This window comes from Semicossyphus pulcher, unplaced genomic scaffold (assembly GCF_022749685.1).
Source record: "Semicossyphus pulcher isolate SPU_LCO1_2020_fin unplaced genomic scaffold, fSemPul1.0.p SCAF_1, whole genome shotgun sequence".
NCBI classification, from domain to species: Eukaryota; Metazoa; Chordata; class Actinopteri; order Labriformes; family Labridae; genus Semicossyphus; species Semicossyphus pulcher.
In genome coordinates, this window is record NW_027211603.1 from 19,868,716 (window position 1) to 19,894,862 (window position 26,147).

A 26,147-nucleotide genomic window follows, 5' to 3' on the forward strand; every position below is an offset into this window, starting at 1 on the left:
ACTCTGCCTCCCTGGCATTGCTGAAATAATCAGGATCTATTTTTTTCTGTACATCGTGACTTTCAGCAGCATGTATAGTGAAAGAGAATTTTAAAAAGGGGATCTTTAAGCCGACACCGTGGCAAGCGCAGTGCATAGTTCACAGACTCTGAGCAGGTGGATGGCAAAATATGTGTCAGTGTTTTGTGCACTGCTTGATTGCCAACGACACTCCCTGTACTGGATTTCTCCTCCCACTGGCAAGGTACCAAAAGTGTGCTCCACAGCAAGGGAAAAACCCTGCCATGGAAAAGCCACCTCTGTAGTGACACACACATCACAAACTCATCATTTTATTGTAATTTTTATAGTTTTAAGCTAAAAGAGAGCAGATCTGATTTCAAAGGCGTGTACATTTTTTCAAAATAGCTCTTTTCTTTCTATTGACTTATCTGGCAACTAATTAATACATTAATCTCAAGATAATAACGACATTAAAACACCAATAAACATGGCCTAAAATATTGTTATATCATTTTTTTCTCGTATGTAGCAATCAGCACTACATTGAGATGTTATTGGATACATTAGGCCGCACACGACGTAATACTTTCTGGTCACTGACTGTAAAATTGTTATGATTGTATTTGATGGCCTGAAAAACTAGCTTGGTGAAAAGATACGGGGAGAATGCATGAATTGACAGGACGGGCAATGAGGGATATGTACTGTATCTGAAGCATAAGAACAACCTCTGTGTGTAACTGTTATGTGTATGTGTGTTACATAAAGCATGGGTGAATGGGCAATGGCCAAGTTGGCAGGAGAGGTTTGTTAATGTCAGGGTAAAAATACCCCGCTCTTCTGTTTGTGTGTGTGCATGTACACTGTATGCTTTGCGTGTGTGCGTGTACAGTAAGTGTGTTCTCGCGGGGCAGCCCTGGATGTAGCCGTGCTGGGGGTCCATTTCCCGCAGCACTGCTCCAGTAATCCCCTCTGGAGAGGAGCATCACGGCTCTGTATTAAATCCTCTTGTCCCGTGGCTTTCTGGATGAAGCCAATACTGCCAAGATGTGGCTGTGAGCTGCAGTGAGCCCTCTGGCCTCATCTAACTGTGTTTGCAGCGAGCGAGTGAAGCCCAGACACTTAGCGGTGCCATCTGAACTACAAGTGTGTGAAAAAAAAAAAATCCATGGCAGGGTTTGGGTCTGGTGCAACCCTCTCCAAGCTGAACAAAAGGAGATTAGCGGACATCTCTGAGTTCTTAAGGGGCTAAAAGCAGGCGGCTCAGCACTGTCCTGAATATCACAAAATGTCAAATTAGGAGCTTAACTGTGGCCTGAAATAGTGGGGGTTGCTAGAAATGGATTCACTGTAGGTAAAAGATATATAATATGGCTTTTACGCAAAGTGGACAAAAAAAAATCAGAGAGAATTAAAAAATAAACTGGAACAACTAGAAATCTTAAATAAAATGTTCTGTAGGTGGCTCCGCACACTGCTCTGAATACTGGTCAGACAAAAAGTCACCTACTCACCAAATTGTGGCTCACAAAACAGATAATCATATTTTTGGAAAACTTAATCCCATCCACTACTCATCTACCAGCAAGCTTTTTATTTCCGGTTTTGATTTGTCTCAATTTCTTATCAATAGAAAATGACAAATCTGGCATTACATAAAAGTATCACTGTTAAAAATGTCATTTTGAAATAATTCTATCATCACATAACCTCCAACATGATTTTACAATTATCGGATCATTCATAGGGCTGCATGGTGGTTAGTGCTGTCGCCTCACAGCTAGAAGGTTCCTGGTTTGAATTCCTGTTCGGACGTAGTGGACTTTTCTGTGTGGAGTTTGCATGTTCTCCCTGTGCATGCGTGGCTTCCCATCAGATACCCCGGCTTCCTCCCACAGTCCAAAGACATCGTTAGGTTCATTGGTGACTCCAAAATTCCCCATAGGTGTGAATGTGAAAGGTTGTCTGTCTCTATAGCCTTTTTCCCATTGGTCAAAAAAACCCGCTAACACCCATTTTTTTTGCTTAATGGGAAAGGCTACGATTGGTATTCAGATTCGGGTCAAATCACTCTGCAGTACATCCGGGTAATTATTGCCTCGGCTCCGATCGGCATTGATGGGAACACAAAACCCGGGGCGACACGCTAATCTCCGCCCCATTTCCGGCGCTATGCTCGGTAACTGCTGAGACTCCTTGTCATCTCAGCTACTAATTCCGCCCGTCCAAATTTGTTGGCGCCCACTTTGATAAACAAACAGCACGTTTGTGACATTAGACGGTGACGCAGCAGAAAAGAGGCCGAAAGGAGTATACTTCGACAATCGGCATTTATAAGTGGGTCTTCCCGGGTCTGAAAAACCTGTGTGAACGCGCTAATTTCGGTGGGAAAGGGGTATATGTGACAGTCCTAGGATTGACTGCTGAACAGTCCAGGGTGTAGCCTGCCTCTCGCCCAATAACGGCCGGGATTGGCTCCAATGGGATTATTTATTTTATATATATTAACTTAATGCTGAACTTTGGGGCTCTAAGCACATGCCCTACAATGTAAAACATATAATACATAATCTCACTAAGAGCTCTAAGTAAAGTTCTGCATTGCACTGTTTAACTTTAGGCAGCTTTTGCGGATGGTTTGTGAGTTGCACTCCATTTATTTATCAATGCTCTACTCCCACTGCTTACTCACATCCCCTGTGACTCATCGCAATGCTCCCCAAATCCTCCATGAAATCCTAGAACAGGCTTAGTTGGTGTAGATAGTGTAGCCTGTTTTGTGTAAGGGGTGTGTGTTTTCTCCTCAAACTGACTCCTGCTTCTACAATTACACATCTCTGTGTGGTCGTAAATCAGAACGAGACGATTAAAAATAACTCAAAATCGAGGGCTTAGTTTGCTAAAATTAGCAAAAGCTTGTCATAATATTGTCATGACACAAGATAACTGAGTGGCTGTGAATTAAATATGTCTTCGCACTAAGTATTTTTCATTCTTAAAACAGCACTGAAGGAGAAAAGTGGGTAACAAAAGAAGAGAAACAAAGATGAGAATAAACTCTGAAGGACTTCCTGATAAATCGTCCTGTCCGGTCCTCCTGCTGTCCTGTTCTGCTTTGAGTTTATCTGGCCCAGCAGTGATTGTTCACAAAACTGTGTTTGCCAACTTACTGCTACAGATACAAATACGCCTCGATCTCTAAAAGGCTCTGTGCAGCAGAGGATGTTGCTTTGCCAGAGCAATGATGTGTTTCATTTTCGCACTTAAGTGACAAAGCATTCATCAAAATTGAATGACACCAATTAAAATTGGATGCAGCTCAGGGAGAGGAGGAGCGAGACGTCATGTGCTGTGACCTTGGTAAGAACACACATGACTGGTCTTTTGTTGGATGGTGCAGCCCACGTGTCCCGAGCTCTTACTGGATAGATGCTTCCCCAGAGTCCGAGCTCTCACAGCGGAGTGCAGCTTGCAAGGCGTGCAAGATGTCAGAGATGGGGAGTGTGTGTGTGTGTGTGTGGACACAAGGACGGGTGAAAAACTGAATGAGAGACATCTTTTTCGCATTACTACCTTCACAAGTTTTTGAATAATGGGTTATGATGCGTCTACATGTTGTACTGACTGTAGAGGGGGGTCAAAAAGTAGCTCTGAGGCTGTAGCTCTGACACTTAAATTCTGTACAGCAAAGCATCAGAGACTAAAGGGTTAAACTTAGTAATGATTAATGCACAATTAAATATAAATATTGTTTTTTTCCTGACAGTGTTGTACAGTATGCACTCTAAAATGTATCCAAAATAGCACCCATGTTCTGTATTGGGTATCTGCAAAAGGCTGTATCTGCAAACTACTGTGTATGAATCTAAGTGAATGTAAATTTTGGCCTTTGAATGTGCTTTCAAATAAGTTAAAGTCTCACAGTGCATGTAGCTGCATGTGATTCAGTGTGTGCATGAGTGTACCTGCCTTCCTCTCTGCTTACAATGGTGCATGGATGTGAATTAATGAGTATGAGCAGGGCTGCTCGGTCTGTGGTAAAGTATCAGAGTCCTGCAGCCCGGTCTGGCAAAGCTCACCTGGACTCTGAGTCCCTCTGTCACCTCCCATCTACCTCCCACGACGCTGCCCCCCAGCCCACGGAGCGGACACTCTCTAACCTTTGAAACATCCACAGTGGGCTCCCTGATTCACTGTGACAAGCCATGCTCAATCCCTCACAGCATTAGCATAGCTGCGCAAACACCTTCCATTTTTTTTAAGCGTAGGGACAGGTAGGGGAGAGTTTTTTCAGCACTGTTGCTGATGCTGGGGTTCCGTCACATCTCATCGTTTCTTTTTTTACCCCCCGAACCGAGGCTAGTTATGTTGGTGAGCAAACAAAAGACACAGAAAACAGAATTCAAAGACCAGAATATAATTGTGTTTATGTCCAGATACATTAGTCTCAAATGTCTTTGTTTTTTTATCAGAGAAACCAACTGATGACGTCCTTGTCTTATCCAGTAACATCACACACACTTGTATTATGTGGTGTATTATTGAATATCACACCATACTTCATATCAATTCCACTGCACTGCATCCTTAGCGTTTGGATGACACAGCCCAACAATGTCAAACAGCATATTGTGTTGTGTGACATCAACAAGGTATCAAAGCTCAGCGTCGTATTGTACATCATCCCACCCCATCCAACCTGTCATATTGCATGAGACAACTCTATATATCATCATATCCCACACTCTGTCACTCAGTACACTGCTGCGGTGCTGCTATCTTCAGCTGATGCTGCTCCAGAATGAGAGGTGCAGCGGTGTTAACTGGGTTAAGGAGCGGGAGGATTACCTGGGCCTCTGCTGCTGCCAGCCTCTCTCACTGACTCACTCAGTCAGGGTGGCCATTCGGCAGCTCTGTAGCACAGCCAGTCTGAGCTCAGAGACGGAATCAAAAAGGGCAAATATAAAAAAAAAAAAGAGGGTGTTTAAGTTCCCTATCCCAGGACTTCACAAGACTGCAGATTAAGAGCGCACCTTTCACAGAAAATCAGTCAGACTGCGTAAAAGATGACACAGGAGATTGGAAACTGTGCAGTCAACTTGCTTCCCTCCTTCGTCTCCAACTCTCTGGCTCTGTCTCACTCACAGCGCTGCTACAAGCCACTCACTCAGAGGCAAAGTAAGCCATCTTAGAGGTGCAATCAAAGGCAGCTCTTGATAAGCACCTCTGACTGGCATGCAGGGCCACCACAAGGTCACCGAGCTCTACTCCACCCGGGAGAGAGCCGCAGTGTGCGCTGGCAAACCATCATTTACTGCGGGCTACAAAGGATGGACTCTAACAACACAATAACCTGCTCTGTCTGGGCTCCGAGAGGGCAGCGGAGATGCTGTTCAGATAAGTGTTTCAATACTGAACTATAAGGAGAGAAAGAGGCAAGTGGAGGCAGAGGGGGGTGGAGGGTGCATGTTTTCTTTCTGAGCCCACAGCAGCATCCAGAGAGCGGGCTTGGCAGTGATCCATGTGTCCCTTGGCGTTAGTACTGCAGTCACATTACATTTCCCCTCTCCGCTGGATTGCTGTGTGCCCGGCCGACGCTCCCGTCCAGGACATGTCGTGTCCACTTTAGACGTAAGGCTCTCTGGCTCTGGCAAACTGGAGCAGACTGCTGAGTATATAACTGTGTAAATAATTCAGATTGTCTATGAATGAATGAGTTATGGTACATGAGTTCGTGGAGATGTTGATGTACGTATACGTGTGCCATTCGCTGTACGAACAAACGGAGCCTGCTGACGCTGAGCGTGTCTGACAAAAAAGAAGTCTTTCCAACGACGGGGCGGCCGCTGCTCTGCTTCCACATCCTCACACATCCACGACAGAGAGTTAGACCCTCGTAGAGCAGATCTCCATGTTTGCTTATAATGTTAGAAAAACGTATGCTTTTGACTCCCTACTTGCTGATAGTGACAGCCACGCTGAGACGTGTGCCACATACTCCCTGTGCTGATCCTGCACCAATTAATTTCATGAATGACTAACTCGTGTTTGGTAACAAACTCCCAGTGGCTCCAGGCTTACCTCACTAGCCCCCACCCTTACCCCACCCCCTAAAGGAGGAGCACTGCCAGGAATAGTCACAGGATAATGGAGTCTATAATGCGCAAAAGGGGAAAATAATTACAGATCTAAGGCTTAAGATTAAAGCAAGCCAGTTTCTGTTCCAAAACCACCGTGGGTTATTCAACTCATGTTTACTCAAGAAAAAAAATTAAGATGCATTTCCATCAAGAGTACACTCAGCTCAGTGTCTTTAGCCCTTTTTACACTGCGGTTCCACCTCAGCGCTGTAACGGAGCTCCGTCCTCATGCCACCTCGTAAAGCCGCCCCAGTTTGTATTTCTAAATAGCGTTCCGGCGTCGCAGAAGCGAAACGTGCGCGAGGTGTAAACAAACAGCGCGTGCTTCAAATACACACACACACAGCGCTGTTCCGCCCTGCCAGCTCTGCAGTTTACACAGACCCTGTTTCGCCTCTGTTACGCCTCTGTTACTACCTCTGTTGCCGGCTCAGAGGCGGAACGACTTCGTCCCACTTTTCAGCCTCCATGCGTTCTACATAGAAGACGGAACATAACAGAGGCATAATAATCCCACCTTAAACTGGCAGTGTAAAAAGGGATATCCATGCAGTCACACAGTCTGTGCAATGCCCATGATGCATGTGCTGCCTGTAGACTCACTTTGTCTCTCTTTTCTCTTTTGAATCCGAACTCTGCCTCGCCGAAGAGAGAGCGAAGGAGGAAACATTTCGGACAACATTTTAGACAACATGGCCCCGGAGAGAGCCGGGGCCATGTTGTCTAAAATGTTGATTAGTCCTGGCATGTGCAGAGATAGATTGCCTGCCATCTTTTCATTATTTCCCTGGAACCCCCCAGAGAGAGGGCATGGAGACAGACTTGAGCAGGCAAGGCGTAATTAAACTTCCACAGGCAGGTCATGTGCTGTTAAATGCTTTGCCACCGTTTCTCATTACTTAACAGTGTAGTCTAAATGATACGCTGTCACTGGACAAATTAATTGGTATTTGGTGAGGGCAGTATGGCAGCATTGTCTCCTACATGTGTCATAGGCTCTGGAGGGCCACGCATTATCTGACCCCGATTAAGACCATAACACCAGTTAAGTACATAACAACTCCGGGTTATCGCACAAGTCCGAAGCTTTTCTATAGTATGTAATTTCACAGCTTTTCACCTCTCTGACCTTTGGAAGCATATTTCTTAATTTGCGCTACAGCAAGTGCTTTTTTCCTCGTTTGGATTTTTGCCCTACATTTAAGAGACAGCTCATGATGTGAATTAAGGCAAAAGTCCTGCATAAACCATGAAGCAGAATTTTAAGTGAGGTGACAAGGAGTGCACAACATGAGCATGAACATTAGCTAATATCAGAGCCAGAATAGCATTATCTAAGGGCTGTTGCCTCACAAATCAAAATTCAAACCCTGGCCAACCCTTTAAAGTGCTGAAGGAACACATTATAAATATTAAAACAGAGCAGATTTCAGCTCCACACAAAGATGTGTGTGAGTGTGTGACCTTGCAGCATCAGCTCGTCTTACCTCCAAAGTAGGAGCCATCTGAAAGCTTGGTCTCTTTATTGCCTTTGGTTAGCACGCTGACAACCCCGTGCTGTATGAAGTACATCTTTTTGCCGATGGTGCCCTCCCTGATGATATAATCCCCGGGCTGGAACACCTCAAACTTGAGCTTGGTGAGCATGGAGGTGACAAAGTTGGGGTCGGCATTGGCAAACAGAGGCATGGATGCCACCAGCTTTCGACAGTTAAAGTTGATGATTTCCTGTTCGAGCAAACAAAGAGAGCAGAAGCAGAAAGAAAGGAGGACATTAAAGAACTAGTCAGCTGTTCTCTCAGTTTTACTCTTGTTTGGATTTGGCCTCAAGAAACTGAACTGAGGGAAATGTCAAGCAGGAGACAGGCGTTAGAATGTGCAGGAGGTTCAAACACAGACGGGAGCGCTCGTATCACCTCTCGGAGCGGCTCGTTCAGCTCTCCCAGGATGCTCTCCTCGTCGAACATCTTGCCCTGGTAACGGTGCTCGTAGTAGTCGTGGATCCTCTGCCTCATGTCAGCTGGCAGCTTGTGGAAGGACATGTACTGCTCCACCTGTTTGTACTGCGGGGACACAGAGACACAAAACAATCACGTTACTTGAAGGCGATAGCATTGTATTGCAGATACACAGCCGCAGGGAACAGCTAGAACTGAGGAAAAACACATGAGGAAAATGGAGATAGATGCATACATGCTAAACAATATAGCACTTTTCCAGTCTGCGCTGTCTTTAGGAGTTGCCACTATATTAACACGCACTCATAGGACCGAAAACATTCGCCACAACTTATAAAATCTAATAAAGACATACATCCCAAAGCTGATCACCAGGGCTATGGCGGTACTGAATTTTTCTAACCCGCAGTGAAACACCAACGCTCCCCTTGCGGTTCGACAGTTAACCGCCACCGTAACATGTATCTGATTATATATGCATGTTATATCACCTACTGTATGTTGCTGTACTAAACAGCACTTTATGAAATATGAAATAAAAATTGTTTATATTTTTGTTAAAATACAAGGACTGAAGATGGAAGAAATAACTAAATACATTTATGTGTTTTGAGAGAAACATACGGAATAAAAAGGAACAACTAGTTAAAATGTAAGTAAAGATGAAATGATAAAAAATGCTGCACAATATAATCCAATTCTACAAAAAAACAGAGCCATGTTTTAAAATATCAAATAATAAACCTCTGTATGATACTGTATCTGCATACTGTATGTCCTTAATGAAATAATCTCAAAGATTTTCATGTAAATAAATGTCTGTTAAGTCACTATCTATCGCCGAATGAGGTAACACAATGGTGATTGAGCCTATGGCCAACTGATGAAAGCCATGGCATTTTCAGTATATAGTATTATTACAGACTGGGTGTCTGTGGCAACATTCGCGGAAAAAATCACAAGTGGCGCCCAGTTAGTGACACGTTTTCCATCACCCAGCAGTGGTTGGTCTGCCAGAGAGGGTAGGCGGAGCTAAGCGGCTGCACTTTTGGTTTCCGTAAGCATTGCGAGTAAACAGTAATCTACTATGGCTGAACAAACAAAGAAAAGATCGATGACTACAGATACAACTTCAAAAATAAGTGAAAATCCAAAGAAAAAGAAACAAATTTGACGCTCAGATGAAGGCAAACAGTCTAAAAGGAGAGTGACCATCAGTGAGGAAAATCAAGAGTTACAACCGTAAAAAGGGAGCCAAACGTAGACGTCTGGTTATCTGGGACGTATGCGCCCACAATACCTTTTTATCGCCTTTAGGTGCCGCCAAATAGAACGAAACTGAGAACTTCTTTATTGTATCTTTAAACACCCCATACACCAAAGCACAGTGTATTTACTGTTTGTTTTACAGTAAAGACTCCATGCGTCTGTATCCTCCAGTCTTTAAGTTGTTTGATAAAACGAGGCCTTTCATTGATTCTACAGTATAAGAAGCAGTGATACAGATCAAAGAACACTGAGAGCGCCTCAGGAATAATAACAGGTATAATCCTTGACCCTCAATGAAAGACAGAAGACACACTTAACCATTCATAGGGCGACACTGGAGGTGCCCTTTGATCACTACTTTGCACAGCCTTACTACTCAATGGCATGGCTGACCTCAGATGTCTCCCTCTTTGTTATCGGGCTCTAATACTCTAGTCAGCACTAATCTTAGAGGGGATCTTCAGAAGGCCTATTTTTGTGAGATATAGCAAAGTATATAAGGACAGTTGTCTCATGCAAGTCACATTGTTTTCTTATGAAAGCGGGAAGGCTGTCAGGCGTCCTGAAAATCAGAAGATGTGTGTAGAGAAGAAAAGAAACACGACACTACTACTGCAAGAATGTAGTACTATAAAACATCAAGGAAGAGTCAAGTACATTGTATCCACTTTGGAATGAGTGTGATCAGACGCCAGCCAGGCTCAGCAGGTAGCTGCTTCTACCCTCGCACTGACCCACCGACACCATGTTGGGTTTTAATCCTGCTTTATGCAGCCCCCTCTATCACGCTCTCCAGTGGTCACCCTGTGCTTCTTCTTCTTTGCCAAATTTAGATGGATTTTCTGTGTTTGACCACAGCCTTTCAAGTCCCCCACAAACAGAGAAAACAGTCTGTGCATACTGATGATACAGCTCCTGAGACTGTGACCAGCTAGATAGAAAAAGCTTGTAATCATGATTTCAATACATTATAAACAGATATCGTTAAGTGCATGGGTATATTATGGTCATGTGAAAATACTGGAAAAAGTCTACAACAATAAAGCTGCAGAAAAGGCAGATGAGTTGAACTATTCAAACTAAGAAATTGCTCATCTGAAAGACTTAAGATATCAGTTCACCTCTCAGGAGTGTCAAGTGAAATATTTGACGATTTCTACGTGTCGTTGCAGCGTAAAGTGACCTGGAAAATTAAATGCTTGCACAAGCAGGAATAAGACGTGAAAAGAAGCTTTTAGATATCCGTCTCTGTGCGTCTGTCGGGAGATGGATGAGCTCTGTCATGGGGTAAGGGTTTCAGTCTTTATCCCTACAATCCCTTTGGCATAAAATTGAGCATTTACTGATCTGATGATGAAATAGAATCTTTGCACAGAGAAGAACTTTTTCTCCTTTGCTCCAAAAGAAAGAAAAGCTCTGAAAAACAATCACAGACATCTGCAGCTGTCGTCCCATTGGCTGCAGACGGAGCATTGCAGTGAAGATGGCTGTCTGCGTGTGATGTCCCGGTGAAGATGACAGGTGTAACCCACATTCTGCATCTTGTCTAATGTCTTTATGTCTCCCGCATTAGACATGCCACGACACAGCGCTCTGTTTCAAAGGCGTGGATTATCATCTCCTTCATTCTGTCGCTTTTTTTTGAGATTCATTAAAAAGAAAAAAAAAATCAATGTCAACATGTAATAGAGCCATTTATCCTGAGCTTTGCTGCATGTTACAGTCTGATTCATCCAGCATGAAAGGGTATTAGTCAAGTGAACAAACGAAAGATAATGTCCTATTGCTTTTATATTGTGATAACTACAGCCGTACTTCAGTACTAGTGTGTCATTCAAAGACGCTTCATATTAGCTAATCAGTGCTGAGTCTCACTGAGCATGGGGGGATGGTGCTCTCCTGATGCTGTGATGGGCTGATAACACCCCCTGTGATGGGAAATTATCTTATTGCTGCACAGCTGGCATCACACTGGCACCAGGAGGATCTCTGCTCTCCTGTTCTACCCGGCTAAATCGAATCATAGTCAGCATTAAGGAGATAATCATCCCACCTTCAGCCTCCCTCGCTGTACTCTGAAAACCAGCGAGTGCAGGGTGGCTGTTGGAAATGTTGGATTAGTAGGGGACAGCCTAAGAACTGATTATTTCCTTCTTTAGTTCAACATTCGGGAAATAAACACATGCTTTACAGATTCATTGGATGAAATGATTAATACAACTTCTAATAGGCCTATGTACGGTAGAACTAAGCAGCCTGAAAATTAAAAACCCCTTTGCGTCACGTTACGAATGTCTGTTATATTATGTGGATGGCGTGTAGCCTACTGTACATCTACATTTAACTGTATTGACTCCAACGTCATTGCAGCCTAGTTTATGGCCCATAATCTGTAACTCTCTGCAACCTGATAACAGCTATGACAGATCTAATATAACCTTAACAGTTCTTTATAATGCTAACAATCTGACAGTGAACTGGGGAGAGGCATACAGTATTAAGCACAGCTTTTTCAATGAAAACAATACAACACGGGCCACCAGTGTCGAGGAGCTGTGTTTAGCTCTTTGCAGTTGACAAGCACTTATCCTCCAGGCACAACTTACATTTCACCATCATGTTGTTCTTGTCCATTTGGGTCAAAAACTCTATATAATGGTAATATTTCCACGTCCCTGTCCTCTGCCATCTCGCTAGGTGAGTTAGCGTGCACACTGACACAACTGTAGGTTTACTTTCAGCTGGTACGCAGCTACCTGCCAAGAAGTAGGAGACAAACAGAAACAGTGCTTTGGGGATTCTTTCTTTTTTGTGGTGACAAAAGGACAAGGGATATACAGCATTTTTTTTCATTAACGGATTACTTTTTATGAAAAAGTAACTAAATTGCTGATTACTTGAGTTACAGCAGTAACATGTTACATCACTCGTTTCAACATAAAAGTAATCTGAGTACTCTAACGGATTACTTTGTAACATGTTACTCCCAACACTTTTGATATGTAATCATCTTTGAATAAAGTAAGGCTAGCTGTTTCCCTCTGTTTCTAGTATTTGGGCTAAGCTAAGATGGCTTATGGCTTGATACGTAACAGAATATTAGAGATTTGTATCAAATGTATCGTCTATTTCCAAGTCAAAGTTCAAGTTCTACAAACTGTCATCTGATTTTGTTTTTTATTCTGCCATATCTTATTCAGCCATAGCTTCTCATATTTGATTTGGATGGTTATGTTTCATTTCCAAAAGAACACTACATTGTTTGTTCTTTTAATGACACGACCATAAAAGGAAAAAAATGTTGTCATTGGATTGTTAATCTGCATCGGTTACAGTGGACTGTTCGTCTGTATAAACTGTAAGAACCTTACTGTTGCCTACCACATAATAAGTACATTACAGTATAGAGGTTTTTAACACGTGAGGGTGAGCCTATTAACTTCCACAGCCTTGGCAATATTACAGCAGTGGCTTGCTCTGCCCACTGAGCCGTACAGAACTGCATCTGCATGATATTTCATTTCACAAATCCTTTCCCCCTCTCTCTCAGTTTTGATCTCTCTCCACATGGCCATTCTTTGGTCTATTTCCCACTCGTACTTTTCCTCTTCTTTCTGTCCCTCTCTTTTATCCTGTTTTTCATTTTTTCCCCAAATCCCATCTCTCTCATGCTGCTCTCCAAGCGGATGCAAATTTTTTACCAAACAAAATGAATGAATAATTCATCGCCTAAAAGAGATGTCAGCCACTTAATTATACTTTCTAAACATTTATTTTCCTCCACTGTTTTCTGTCTCCTTTTACTCAACCTTGGTGCATGGGTATGGCTCATATAATAAGACTAACTGAGGTCTTATATACGGTCTGCATTCACCTGCTATATTTGTGATGTATGTGATGAAGGACAGCTCAGTCTTGTGTGAAATGGGCGTAACACCACTGAATTCAGGACTGGCAGCAGCATGCACGAGCAGCCCTTAAGATACTGTATAGGGAATTATGCTACAGTGAGACAGGTGGTCACATAAAATGACTGCTACCTCATATCTTTCACCTAATTATTCCACTAGCCATGGATAAGTCCTACTAATTGTGGAAGCACCAATTACATGCTCTAGTTGTGTGAAACTGCATTAAGGTTTTAAGCCACGCTAGTAGCAGGTCCTTCACTTTGATCCAGACTCAAATGTCTCAGCAACTATTCCAGATATACGTACATTTATGTGCTCTGATAATGAAGCATTATAACTTTGGTAGTCCTGACCTTTGACCTCATCTTGTGTTGTCATCAAGTCAAATTTGGTTTGTCCCATACAGTGCTTTGCTTACCTGCAAAACTAATGACATTCCTATCAACCTGATTTTGTGTTTACTGCTAATTACAAAATGCTAACACCCAAAACTAAGACAGCAAGCATGGTAAACATTATACCTGCTCAACATCAGCATGTTAGCATTGCTACTCCTCTGTTTATGAAATGCTGTAAATCTGCAGCAACAAACTCTGCAAACTCTGTAATAAGCATACACTTTATGTGACAGTAAATGTACAGTGTATTGACAATGGTTGCACCTTTGATTGGGTTTTGGTTACGGGCTACACTGACAGAGCAGAGCACCTCTGGCGCATGTCAACAGCACTTGACTCAACAGTGAAAGTTGTGTGGCAGACAGAGAGGAAAAGGGAATGTAACAGGGTTTAGATTAATGCCATCCGTCAGGTCCCAGCTAATGAGAACGACTCTTACTGTAAGGCACAATCAGACTTAAGCTCCTCAACTTGTTGACAGTTGTGTCCTTGGGTTCACTGTATGACTTAACATCTACAAGGCACAACAAACTTATTTCTACTGTTGGATAAAATCTGCTTCTTTTCTTACTAGGACTACAAAATCTATGAAACAGAGATGGAATTTAGCGTCAAAAAGAAAGACACTAAAACTGCATGTTTTAACAGTTTTCTGGCAGCATTAATCAATATCTGTCTCTCCTGGGAAGAAGGAAGTCAAACTCTAAGTAAAACATATTCCTTCTCTGATGCCTATTTATTGTATTTCCACAGGTCCTCCTTCAGGGAGTAAAGTGGGGGAACAAAAGATCTCTAGAGCCTCCTCACCCTCAAATAATCAGCTTTGAGCCTCTTATTAACTATTCCCCAAAGAGCGATGTTTAATTGCCAAGTGTTGATTAGAGATTTGGAGAGGAGGGGCTGCAGCACCACACTGCCATTTCCTTTTAAGTCATTTGGGACCGGCATGCCACAACACGCTGCTCATATACAAGTCCCTCCAGAGCATCCCTGATTTCATCACTGACTACCAACAACAAACAGAACATCCCTCCCAGGCTGAATACTATCAATACTATGCTGTTAAAGACATGTGATAGGAAATGCTCAAAAGTATCAGAGAGCTTCTGTTAAGTAAGAAAGACAGCACGGATGACAGGTTCAGAGGGCCATCGTGACAGATAAACAGTGGCTTTCAGACAGCTGAAGCAGCAGGCATACCCCATATGCACAGTCACATGTGCCGCCATCTTGAGCCCCCAATCTGAGGAGATGTAATTCTCTTTGTGTGATAATAGTTCCCAACATGCCTGAGACAAGAGGAAGAGATCCACAGGGGGATTCAGTAGATGCTTTAACCCATTGCTGCTCAAAACGCTGTTATGTATAGCAGAACTGCTCGCTGAGTACTACAATGGTGAGAGTGACCACAGCAGAATATAATACTTCTAATAATACTACAGTTAATCAAATTAAGGTTTGTACAAAAATGAGTAAAAGTGAAAGTGCACCTAACAGCTTGAGAAATTCATCAGGTGTCATATTTTACAAGAAAATGGTTTCAAGCTATGTGAACATTTCATCTTGGGATTTGGAGCCATTTTTTACAATTCTTCTTTTAATTAGAAATAGATTTTCTAACTCGTAAAATAATGGATGGAATAATCAAAAGGAATACAACTTCTGGCTTTCATAAAAATGTTCCATGTCAGAGCCTCATTTGGTACGATTAACATCAACTTAACCAGCAGGGAGTACGGAGTTCACTAAGGACATCACTGCTTTTAATTTGAAAATATCCTGTGACAAGAGCTCTCATGACTAGCCCCACTAGCACAAGGGACATGAGAGTCACTGTGTAGAAAAGGTAGCACTAAGGACACCATGATTAGCTTTAGTCTCTTTTCTATTCACCTTTGAGATGGACCCAACCTAATCCATGCAGTCAGTAACACCTGCAGCAAATTGTGTTTCAAACAGGTCGAAAATGCAATAATTCCTGGTATTCCGCAGCCACAGGCTCTGTTTACACACAGCAAAAGACTGGCATCAGGCATGTATTTTTAGCAGAGAGAAAATGAATCTAATAAAGCTCTATTACATCTCAGTGGGGGCCACACTCCAACCCTAGCATTTAGTGTGATTGTTGGGCTCTCCACTTTGTGTAACAGCTAACAGGCTGCCTGATTACTATTTAAGAGCTCATTTGAGTCTGCTCGCTAGCTTCTGACAGCTCCGGCATTTATCACATGGTGCCACATTATAATAGAATTCTATTCAGAAAAGATTATACTCGGGCTTTCTGATGATAATTTTCACCATCTTTGAAGCCACAGCTTTATCCTCATTTCCTATTTACTGTCTGTGCACTTCTTAGATTCCTTCATCGTCTGCTTTTCTTCATCACATTCCAGAGGGGTTTCGCTGGTTTGTTTTTCATCTAAATGTGACCGTTACCTGGACACTACCTCTGCATGCCAACGGGACAGATGGCCCCTCGTCTTTGCCTTACAGCCGTGTGTGCAAGAGGTTCATGCTCGACTTAATACAACTTTATTAACAGCTGATTAATGCAGAGTCAGTGTTACATCAAAACAGCATGTGGCAGTAAAGTGGCGATGGTGCTGCAAACTTAATCACTTTTATATTTATTCAACTCACTTTATATTGTCAGTAGCTGTGTCCCAGACTCCCAATTCAGGGGCTGCATCCTTCGAAGGACGTATTTGAAGGGTGATCATGTCACAGCGGCGGGTCGAAGGCTGTCCCATTTCAAAAGCTCCTTCAGATGCAGCCGACAAATGCGTTTGTCCATCGGGTGCATCGTGCCAAACATATCCCAAGATTCATTGCGCACCAATTCAAACAAGATGGCGGACTCTTACACAGCCGAGGAATACACTTTGAAATATGAAAGCTTTTGGTTTCAATACAATCGAATAACTAGTGATACAAATGTTTAAAAAATGAAAGGGGCTTGAAGCAAATTATCTTTATAATAATAGGTTAAATTATGTTCGCTTGTTAGCCTGCTAGCCTGCTAACTTCCTGCTGCTAGGCGACAGGAGCTGCATTTGGTGATGCAAGGCTAAGGGCGGGAACAGCTGGTGATGCAAACAGGAAATCCTCCGTAAACCAGACCGTCTCATTTCATTTCGGCCTTAGCGTCTACACAGGCTACATATGACTTTGCAGAGTGCGTCCTTCAAAGGATGCAGCCTCTGAATTGAGACACAGCTAGTATTGACCCTCCATCCCACGTGATCACTATAGCTAAGCTGTTTATTTTGTTTGAACTCCTATACAGGCTACAAAATAATTGTGTGATAACTGTGGAATAAGCATCAAATAGAATACCGATGATTCTTGTGGCTGCATTGCGTCTACGTAACAAGCAAGCAACACATAATTCTTTCTACTTCACAGACTTGAGCTGTATTCAAATGATGCAGTTTTGTAGCCTCGATGAAAGCATCTTAGGAACATCAACATGGGCATATTTGGCTTCCCAACACAAAAAACTCCAAACTGCAAACTCCACCGATCCATTCCAGGCTGCAAAAAGCCAAAAGAAAAGCGACTGGTAGCATTTCCAGCAGTCACTAATTAGTCAAACTGTCTAATTCTTCGTATTTCACAGTCTTTAATCTGCAACATCAGCTATGCATGTGTCGAGTCAGCCCGCCAAATGAAGTATTTAAAGAGCGTCGCCGAAAACTGTGATGTTGTTTTGACACAAAGACAGTGAGGCCGAGATGAAAAGCTGCTGGTATTAATGTGGAGTCTAAAGGCAAAGTTATTTGTTCCTTTTAATTTTCACGACACGCTGAAAACAAGAGCAACCCCTTTATGTCATGCTGTTTTATATAATTTATTCCAGATACAAGCAGGTTTGGATGAGAATTAAAGCTCCTCAGTGTCCTTGTACTTTGAGTACCCACTCTGAGGCTGAGTCTGCGAGTTCAATAACACTGACATGACAGCACAGATTAACACTAACACATATTATTAAAAGGATCCACCATATAATATGCAAATATATTTTGTAAAGAGAGGCTTGTATTTTTGAACACTGCGTCTATTTGATATTTCAAAGCAGTGGAGTTAATGTTTCTTTTATGCAGAGCGCCTTGATGCACCATTAATTCTCACCCAATGTGTGCCATGCACCCCTCTTTGGGTTAGAGGATAAGCAATTATACCTGTTTTATGCTGCTGTGGATTCGCATCAATGTTATCATCAAATATTTCTATGTTTACCTAATTCCAATCATATTACAAATCTCTCATTGTGTTTGGTTTAAAAGGTCGATCAGCAGTCAGCCTGCAAAGTGCACCCTTCCGTGATATTTTAGTGAGGTTGCTTTAAGAGATCCGTCTCTTTAAGATATCTAAAGTCGCCACGCTCTGTTTAATAAGACAGCATAGAATCAGTTAGTTAGGTGAGTATGATGACTTGCGCGTATGATGGCAGATTGGACACTGGATCTCTGCAGGTGGTGTCTGAGTTAGCAGATTTCTCTCCTGGCTGAGTCCCAGCAGACACAAACAGGTGTCCCTGTCATGGCCTCCCGGTGGCCATCCCAAAACAGCCACCTGTTTCCTCGAAAAACCCCGGGGATTGACCGATGGATTGTCCACTTCTTGAGTGTGTGGATTACGGTATTAGTCTAGCATAGAAAAGCGGAGTGAAATCTCCTGACAGCAGATCCCATTGTCACACAACTGAAGAAAGGCCGACGACAAAAAGGTTTATGCCTTTGAAGGAACTCACTCTGATAAGCAGAGAGGAGGAGTGGGTGTCGCACAGTGTTGTAGCAATGACTTCTATCTGGCTCCCACAGCCAGATGAGCACGTAGAAACAGTGCACCCGCAGAGCCTTATCGCCGAGGCATGTGGAAAGATAAATGAGAGAATCCGCACTCTTTAAAATTAATTGCAGTCTGCAGTAATAACCTTTCTGCAGGCAGGCACCGTGGGAAGCAGAGGGAGCGCCGGGGAGTCTTTCTAGCCGGCTGGGGGATTCTGAAGGCGCCTTAGGGGGTGATCCCAGAAACAGCAGCAAATGACTCTGGTAGCACATGCTGACTGCTGCTGAGACAGGCCAGCTGTTCAGTCTACTTGGCAGCCAGGCATCTCTAAAGCAGAGCAGCAGACGAGTGGAGACTGCAGAGCAGGGAGCCCGTTTCCTCTCTTTTTTTTTAAACACTTACTCAGATCAGCAGTATTAGTCATGCTGCATGGTTTACTTTTTGGATATTTCACCTTTTCAGCTGCTGAGAATCTGGTAGAAAACTGGTCTCTTTGTTACTCACCCCCTGAATTTGTGAGCCGCTCATTTATCTGGTGCGCTTCTTCGCCCTTTCAAGATGTAGCAATCATTACGTCAGCTAATCTGTTCCTCCGAATGTCTGTTTTCTTTCACTCCCATTCTCATTCGCATATGGTCTCTCGAGCCCCCATCCTCTTGAGGTCATCCTTTCCCATCTCCTCCTCACCAGAGACGGTGGGCAATGTAGCAGCCTGGCAGCTCGGCTCATTATCGCCCACGCTGGGCCCGCAGAGGGCACGGCACCGATGAGCCCGACTCGGCCTTTGCAGCCAGCTGTCTGGGCTTTCCTTTGACTGAACAGGGAAGGCTGGGGTTCCTGTCTCTGTGCAGATGGTTTCACAGCAAAATACAATTCAGCCAAAGCAAAGAAAAGTGGGCTTGCAGGAGCTGAGATGTGGACTACAATATCAGTATGGCCTAACTTTTAATAATAGTGCATTCTGTGTTTGATGCTGTCCAAAATGTGGTTTCTTTGGGAGTCAATCTGCTTGTTTTCCTCTTCTGATGGAGTTATCAGTGTGTTTTTAGTGGCTGAACAAACATCAAAGTAATTCAATTTTGTGTTGAACGGCTGCATCAAATGAGAAAATAAAACCAATCTTTCAGCTGAGGACGAGCCAGCATCCTACCTCACCACCACCGTCCTCTCCTCAAATCAAACCAAGTGAGCGCAGCTGTCAGCAACACGTCATCTCCACTCACCTTCTCCTGGTACTGCCGCCGAGAAGAGTCCAGGGATTGGATTAGCGCTGTTGCGTGGCCGACAAACATGGCGTAGCAGGTAGCACCCACGATCATGCTGAGGATGGTCAGCCACACGTCTGTCATGCCCACCGGGGGGTACATGCCGTACCCAATACACAGCATGTGGCTCATAGCTTTGAAAAGCGCGTAGGAGTACTGCTGTCCCCACGTGTCGTTCTGCATGGAACAGAGGAGACGGGGTGGGTTAGGAGGACTACATTGGAACACTTTATCTTTCAGTCTCGCTCACTCGCGCTCTTTCTCTCTTTCATGAGGGTGTTGATGGCACATTAAAGGTCATTGAGCACCCTGATGGCTCACACACAGGCACGCACACATCCAATTATTAAAGACAAAACTAATGGCAGATGTCCACTTCAAACTGTCTTTGCTCAGCACAGAGCAGCTGGCAGGGTAAAACATACTTTTAGATATTCAAACATTTGGAGCAGACATTTGGGCAAGAGCCTAAAACAGAGCCCTGAGAATGAAGGGGGGTGGAGCGTGAGACACTAGAGGCTTGCATGACAGTAAGTAGGTCAGCTATTTAGAAAAATGTGATTTCTCTGAGACTTTTCTCATTTGTAGATAAATTGCCCCTTTTCCTTTTTAGATCCCGGTGGTAGTTCATGGCAAATCAATATCAACTCTCTCCTGGGGGTGACAATGTCCAAATTGCTTTCAAACTCATTTCCACGGCAGAAAAGCGGAGAGAGATAGCAATTTTATTAGTGCCCTCCTGTAAAGGTAAGGAGCAATGACCTGGCAGGATAATGGGACAGCTACTGTAAAAGAAGACAGAATATGTCTCCTGATGATTCTAATCAGAGCCGAACCAGCCGTGTCCGAGTCGACGCTAACAAACTCTTTGTCTGCCAGGTAATTCGAGCCAAACACGAGCAGCTTTCCAATAGAGAGGTGCCTGCCCCCGAGGCTTGAATTAATTCAGGAAGATATAGTTGTTATTCTGTCACACTGAGAACCATTATTCTTCGTAATGCAATTAATTAGCCAGTGTTTACTGCGAGAACAAAACAAAGTCCATTTTGATGTTAATGAGAGGCTGCATCTCTCACACGGGATTTTAAACCAAGTCCATAATGAGTGCTCTTCTTCACATCTTTGTGCTCGCAGATACAAAGGGCTGTCTTCGGGTGCAGCAGACTGAGGAGGCAGCCAGTGCAGCCTCTGTGGAAGTTTTGGAAACACAGCTCGAGAAGTAGAAAACCGCCTAAATATAATCTAGTCAGAACTGCATGAAATCATCTTGTGACACGGCAGTCGGCATGTGAGCCTGAATCCTAGAGTCGCTGACATGGAGGTATTAAAACATTTAAGCAATTGAAGAAAGTATTTTTAGTTTTTTTACTGTAAAGAGTAAAAGGAAAAGTGGAGCTTGTTGTTAAGAGCATATTAAAATATAAACATGTAAGAGGAAAATTAGAGATTAAATGTTAAAATCTACATGAGGTTTCAGTGTGTTCAGCATGTTTATCCAGAATACAACAAAGAGATTACTAAAGCAATCATATCCTTGTTTTCACTGCTGCAGAGTAAGACTTCAAATTGGATCTTAATCCATGCATACTCTACTGTACCTTACTGATGAGCCACAGTTTACATTACGGTGCCTGACAGCTCAGGCTTATGTAACTTAAGATAATCCCATTGCAACTTGGCTCTGCATATGGATCTACTGGTAAAATGCATCTTTCATGGCGGTGAAGGGAATAAAAATATAAAAATAGAACGGGGAGATCGGTTTGGATGTAACCTTGATATCCAAGTCTGATAAGGATACACAGTATCTCTATCTTTTGTCTCATTCCACTTACATCCATATGAACACAGATGTTTGAGGGCTGCTTATAGAGGCTGCCTGCTGGATGTAGGTTTGATCCCGAACACTGTCCCTGAGCAGCGTGTGCATCTTGGCACAGACAGGTACAGAAAACAAGCTAAAATTAGCTAAAGTGGGAACATCTCAAGGGACAGCGGTTTGCAACATCTGTCGTTTCTGATGATTAAATGTTACAAGTGAGCATGTCAGGGAGGCAGCGAGGCATGATGAAGCAAATGTATCATACCTAGAGCGATGTAAGTACTCATGTGACATCTGCTCAGGCACAGAGAGCTGATCTAATAGTTGACTAGAAGCTGGGTTATGTGGAAATCAGAGATGTCGCTCATGAATGTGTTGTTTTGATTACTGGGAATTTATTCTGTCATCTCTCAAGTGACATTTTGATTAAATTAATTAAAATATGGTGATTCTAGCCTGTTATTTAGATACAAGTGAAAATGGTGTTAATTAACTACAAGGAGAATAGTGACAGAAAATGACATTTTTCTCATTATATGGAAACTAAACAGCTGATTGCATTTAGTTAAGGAGGAAAACTGGCTTGGTCAAATTGTCCCCATGAAAGCTTTTCAATTCAGGAAGACAAAAGCCCACACCTTGCCCTATTGACACTTACATCGATAGGTACAGATAAGCCATCAGTTAGGGATCCACTCCCCTCAGCTGCCCTTAAAGGTTAAATACATGCTGATTTATCGGTGTGTTACACTAAAGAGAGAAGCATTCACTGATGTCAAATCAATCTCTATTGAAGGCCGAAACACAACACCTGATAATAACTCAGATGCCTTTCGAGCCTCGATCCTCTTTTACAGCACGCTGGGTTAACATGAGGCCATCAGCTGCACTGATTCAGAGCTACACATCAGGTGCGACACAGTCCGCCTCCGTAAGCAAATGAATGCATTGTGAGTCGGGCTTTCACAGGGACTCTACTCCAGCAGCTGTTTTAACAATGCAGCGAAAATTAAAGCCCAGCATGAGTGCTCACTGGAAACTGTCAATATTCAGCCAATATTGAATAAGGGACCTCTGTCCTCCACGGGAAATCAATGATCCCTTTACAGCCTCAGTGTCTCTCTCCTCTCGTGTGTGGGCAGATGTCGAGAGCTCCAAATAAATAAAAATAATCAGAAAATTGAATAAATTTGGGCAAATGCGGCAGATAAATATGTTTGATTTGGGGCTTATAAAATGACAGATATGCGAGGAAATCTTTCCCAGAATGCTAAAGGGTTTTAGTTCAGTAATTACTGAAGCTGATGGATGAGATAAGACAGGACATAATCTGATTGGAACAGGCAGGAGGACTCTGTGCAGGAGGAGCACTTACCACCATCTTATTTTTGGACACCCAGCAGTCGGCAGGGAAGTCCTGCAGCATGGGCACCAGGAACTGCAGGCAGCCATCCCAGTGACACAGCAGCAGCATCATGCCGATCAGGTTGACTATCCTCACCATGGCGCTGGCTAGGTCATAGGTCATGTGGAATATCTGAGTGACGGGAGAGGAAGGAAGAAGGAAACGGGTTAGTTGGGGCTCAAATTGCTTAAATCTCTAGATTGCATGCCCTTGAGGGAGATTTCAATAACTTCTAGGTTTATTCTTTGATCATGTCATGCACAAGCTTTGTGGTTAAGGAATAAGACAACAGTGTACTTAGCATGTACAAACCAGAGCTTATTACAGTGTACACAGATGAGCCAGTGGATGCAGATGTTGCTGCTCAGAGAGCAGTCTACAGGGGATGGTCAGCAGACTGGGACCAGAGCTTTACCTGCTGATTCGCTCTTATCGCCAGCCACTCAGCCAAACACAATAATTGTACACGGGGTAGAGGTGCCTGTGCTCCCGGGGTGAGAGCGTTCACAGGCTGGGTTCGTTAATCCTAATGATAAATACACTCATAAGGCGCTCCAGGACTTGTGGGCTGGTGTAGATTTTAATGGCCTCAACCATTCAAAGCCTCTTAATCCCATTGAAGACCAGGGTGTGCACCGCTAACCACTCCACTCCTTATTAAAATCCACTCAGCGCCTTTTAAGGGCTTGCGACTGAGAGGGGATATTCCATCTTTGCTTTGTTGTTCATTAGCGGGTGATGATGAGGAGGAAGATGAAGCCATAAACATATTTACCACCCAAATTTTAATCTTACTGTTTGCTCCTGAAGCACTGGGTGTGTTTATTTCTCTGCTTCCATCTGAATGCATTCAAATAAGAGTGTTTATCGTGTGTTTTTTGTCTGAGTGCGTGTGAAGAACGAGGCTGGCAGGGACCACAGTGTTGTCTGTGTGTGGCGTCGTGGGTGCACCATCAAATCACATCAATTTAGCTCCATCAGCAGGCTCGTATGAAGCCAGAGGTATGCCCGGAAAACTGTGCCCGGGCGAGGAGCGCAGCCAGGCTCTCTGAGAGTGGATGGAGACGTCCCCACTCACGCACTCTGTCTCTGTCCACACTAACATACGCTCTGAAGCTCAATGTGCCTCTCTCCCACTCTCCTTCTTTCTTTGGGCTCTTGTTCAAAATGTTTAGCCTCGGGCACTTCCACATCACCTAAGTTGAATCATTCGCCCAGCTGCACCTCTTCTCGGTCAACCCACAAGATCCCCTAATTTCCTTCACTTCTGTTCACAGCAGCACGTCAAATGTGAGCTACCATGTGTTTTTTTTATGGAGCCGCTATTTCCCTTAAAGACAGTGATAATAAATAACTCATTTTACCTAATATGCTACGTTGGGTGATGTTGAATTTCCTGCTGGAGCAGTAATGGCATTCCTTAACATTAAAGTGTTAAATTCACTCTGTGGCGGATGAATAAGTCATGAGATACCCCTTTCCATCTCCCACACTGAGCCTGATATATTTTTCATTTGTGAAATCTTTTTTCAACACAGGGAAGGGAAGCTTTATAAAACAGATGCTGCTTTTAAAGCTAGAAAAACTCGCTGGGTAATATGTGAATCCAAATAGAGGAACAGAGATATCAACAAAGATCGCAAGCACACAACATCAGTGTGTTTTTTACAATAGATATTTAAGTTATTCTGACAAACTGTTTCAATATTAGATTTACCCTCATGTCATCTGCAGGACGAAGGTGCATATTAAAGAAAAAGGATAAAACTGTGAAGCTTCTTAAAACTATACTGGATATATAACATCAAATGTCATTATCTCACCTTATGCTTGAAGACATTTTAAAAAGAAAGCCTGTTAGCAAGTCTGCTTAACGATCCGGCACTTTAACGGTATTCTTATTGGTTCTTTTTGATATTTTTTAAGCGAAAAAAAAAAAGAAATTAAGAACAGATTGCTTTATTTTCTGACATGTAAAATAAAAAATTATTCATGGGGCTTATCAATCAACCCAGTTCCTCACGTGTACAAAGTTTGCTGGGTAACAGCATCCAGTGAGGAAGTGTGGCGCATGTCTGATGATTTCCCGTGTTATTCCAGTTTATATGTCAAATGCTCATTTCTTAATGTCAAGGTTCTTGTGGAGGACGACGAGCTGGTCAACATGCCCAGCATTCAGGACACTTCTCTGTGCAGTGACGATGTCTCCTGCGGTGGAGGAAACTCTCTCTCAAGAGACGCTTGTGCAAGGAATGCACAGGAAATGGAACAGCAAACGGCTAACGGTAAACGAGTCAGTTTAGCATCAGAATGGTGTCTTGTGAAGTGCGTCTGGCACACTCTAAAAGATTGTTTAAATCTTAACAGATGTTGAAAATGTGAAAGAGCCCACACATGACGATATATAATCATAGATTTAACAGTGTTGCTCCTTTAGTGTGTGGAGAGCAACGTTTACGCCAAAACAGCACACACACACACACTAACAGAATCATGCACCAACAACCAACTCTCAAAACTGGAAATCTCGTAACACTGTCGCAGTCAAACGAGACTTTAGAGTGAACAAACAACAGGCAGGAAGAACTGGCGATCATAGTTTTTGGACTTTTTACTGAAAATTCAGGGAGAATAAAGAACAAACTGTTGATGAAGCGGTGGAGACGGTGTGAACATGGGCTGGACATGTGAATTTATGCTCCCCGTTTGCTTTTGTCACCATGGCTGCGGTTGCTGTGCTTCCTTCTTGAGTCAGCTTGCTTCCCCATTGGCTATCGTTTGGTTCCACATGACAATCCACAGAGTCCACGCTCGGCTGTCCTCGGGGTTCCCCCCCACACAACAGGATAACGAATCATAAATATTGAACATGTTTAATATTTACGATTTGAAATCGGTGTGGCCATGACGGCTTTCCGATCAGATCGGGGGAAGTAAAATCACTCTTAACATCCCTCACACCACAGGAACATCTGGAGAGATAATCTTTAGAACCATCAAAAAAAATTGGGACTTTGCTTACGATTGTCAGAAGAAGGGAAATCAGGCCCAAAATCAGCAGTATGGGAAATGTAGTATTCTTAATTTTGGGATGAAAAGTCATGATACTACTACTTTTTATATTTTAAATATATCTCTTGTGAATCCCTCAACCTTATGGAACTAGCTTTCTATAGTATCAGATT

At 43.1% G+C, this 26,147-nt stretch overlaps 1 protein-coding gene across 1 annotated transcript in view; it reads right to left on the reverse strand.

Annotated features, from left to right (window-relative positions):
• The window catches only part of hcn4 (hyperpolarization activated cyclic nucleotide-gated potassium channel 4), a 62,911-nt gene that overhangs the window by 6,416 nt on the left and 30,348 nt on the right, over positions 1–26,147 (reverse strand). The window contains exons 4-7 of the mRNA XM_069657581.1: positions 22,933–23,094; positions 19,694–19,912; positions 8,060–8,206; positions 7,631–7,871 (exon numbers count right to left, since the gene is read on the reverse strand). Of these exons, the coding sequence (XP_069513682.1) occupies positions 7,631–7,871; positions 8,060–8,206; positions 19,694–19,912; positions 22,933–23,094 (769 nt within the window). The remainder of the gene's footprint in view (positions 1–7,630; positions 7,872–8,059; positions 8,207–19,693; positions 19,913–22,932; positions 23,095–26,147) is intronic.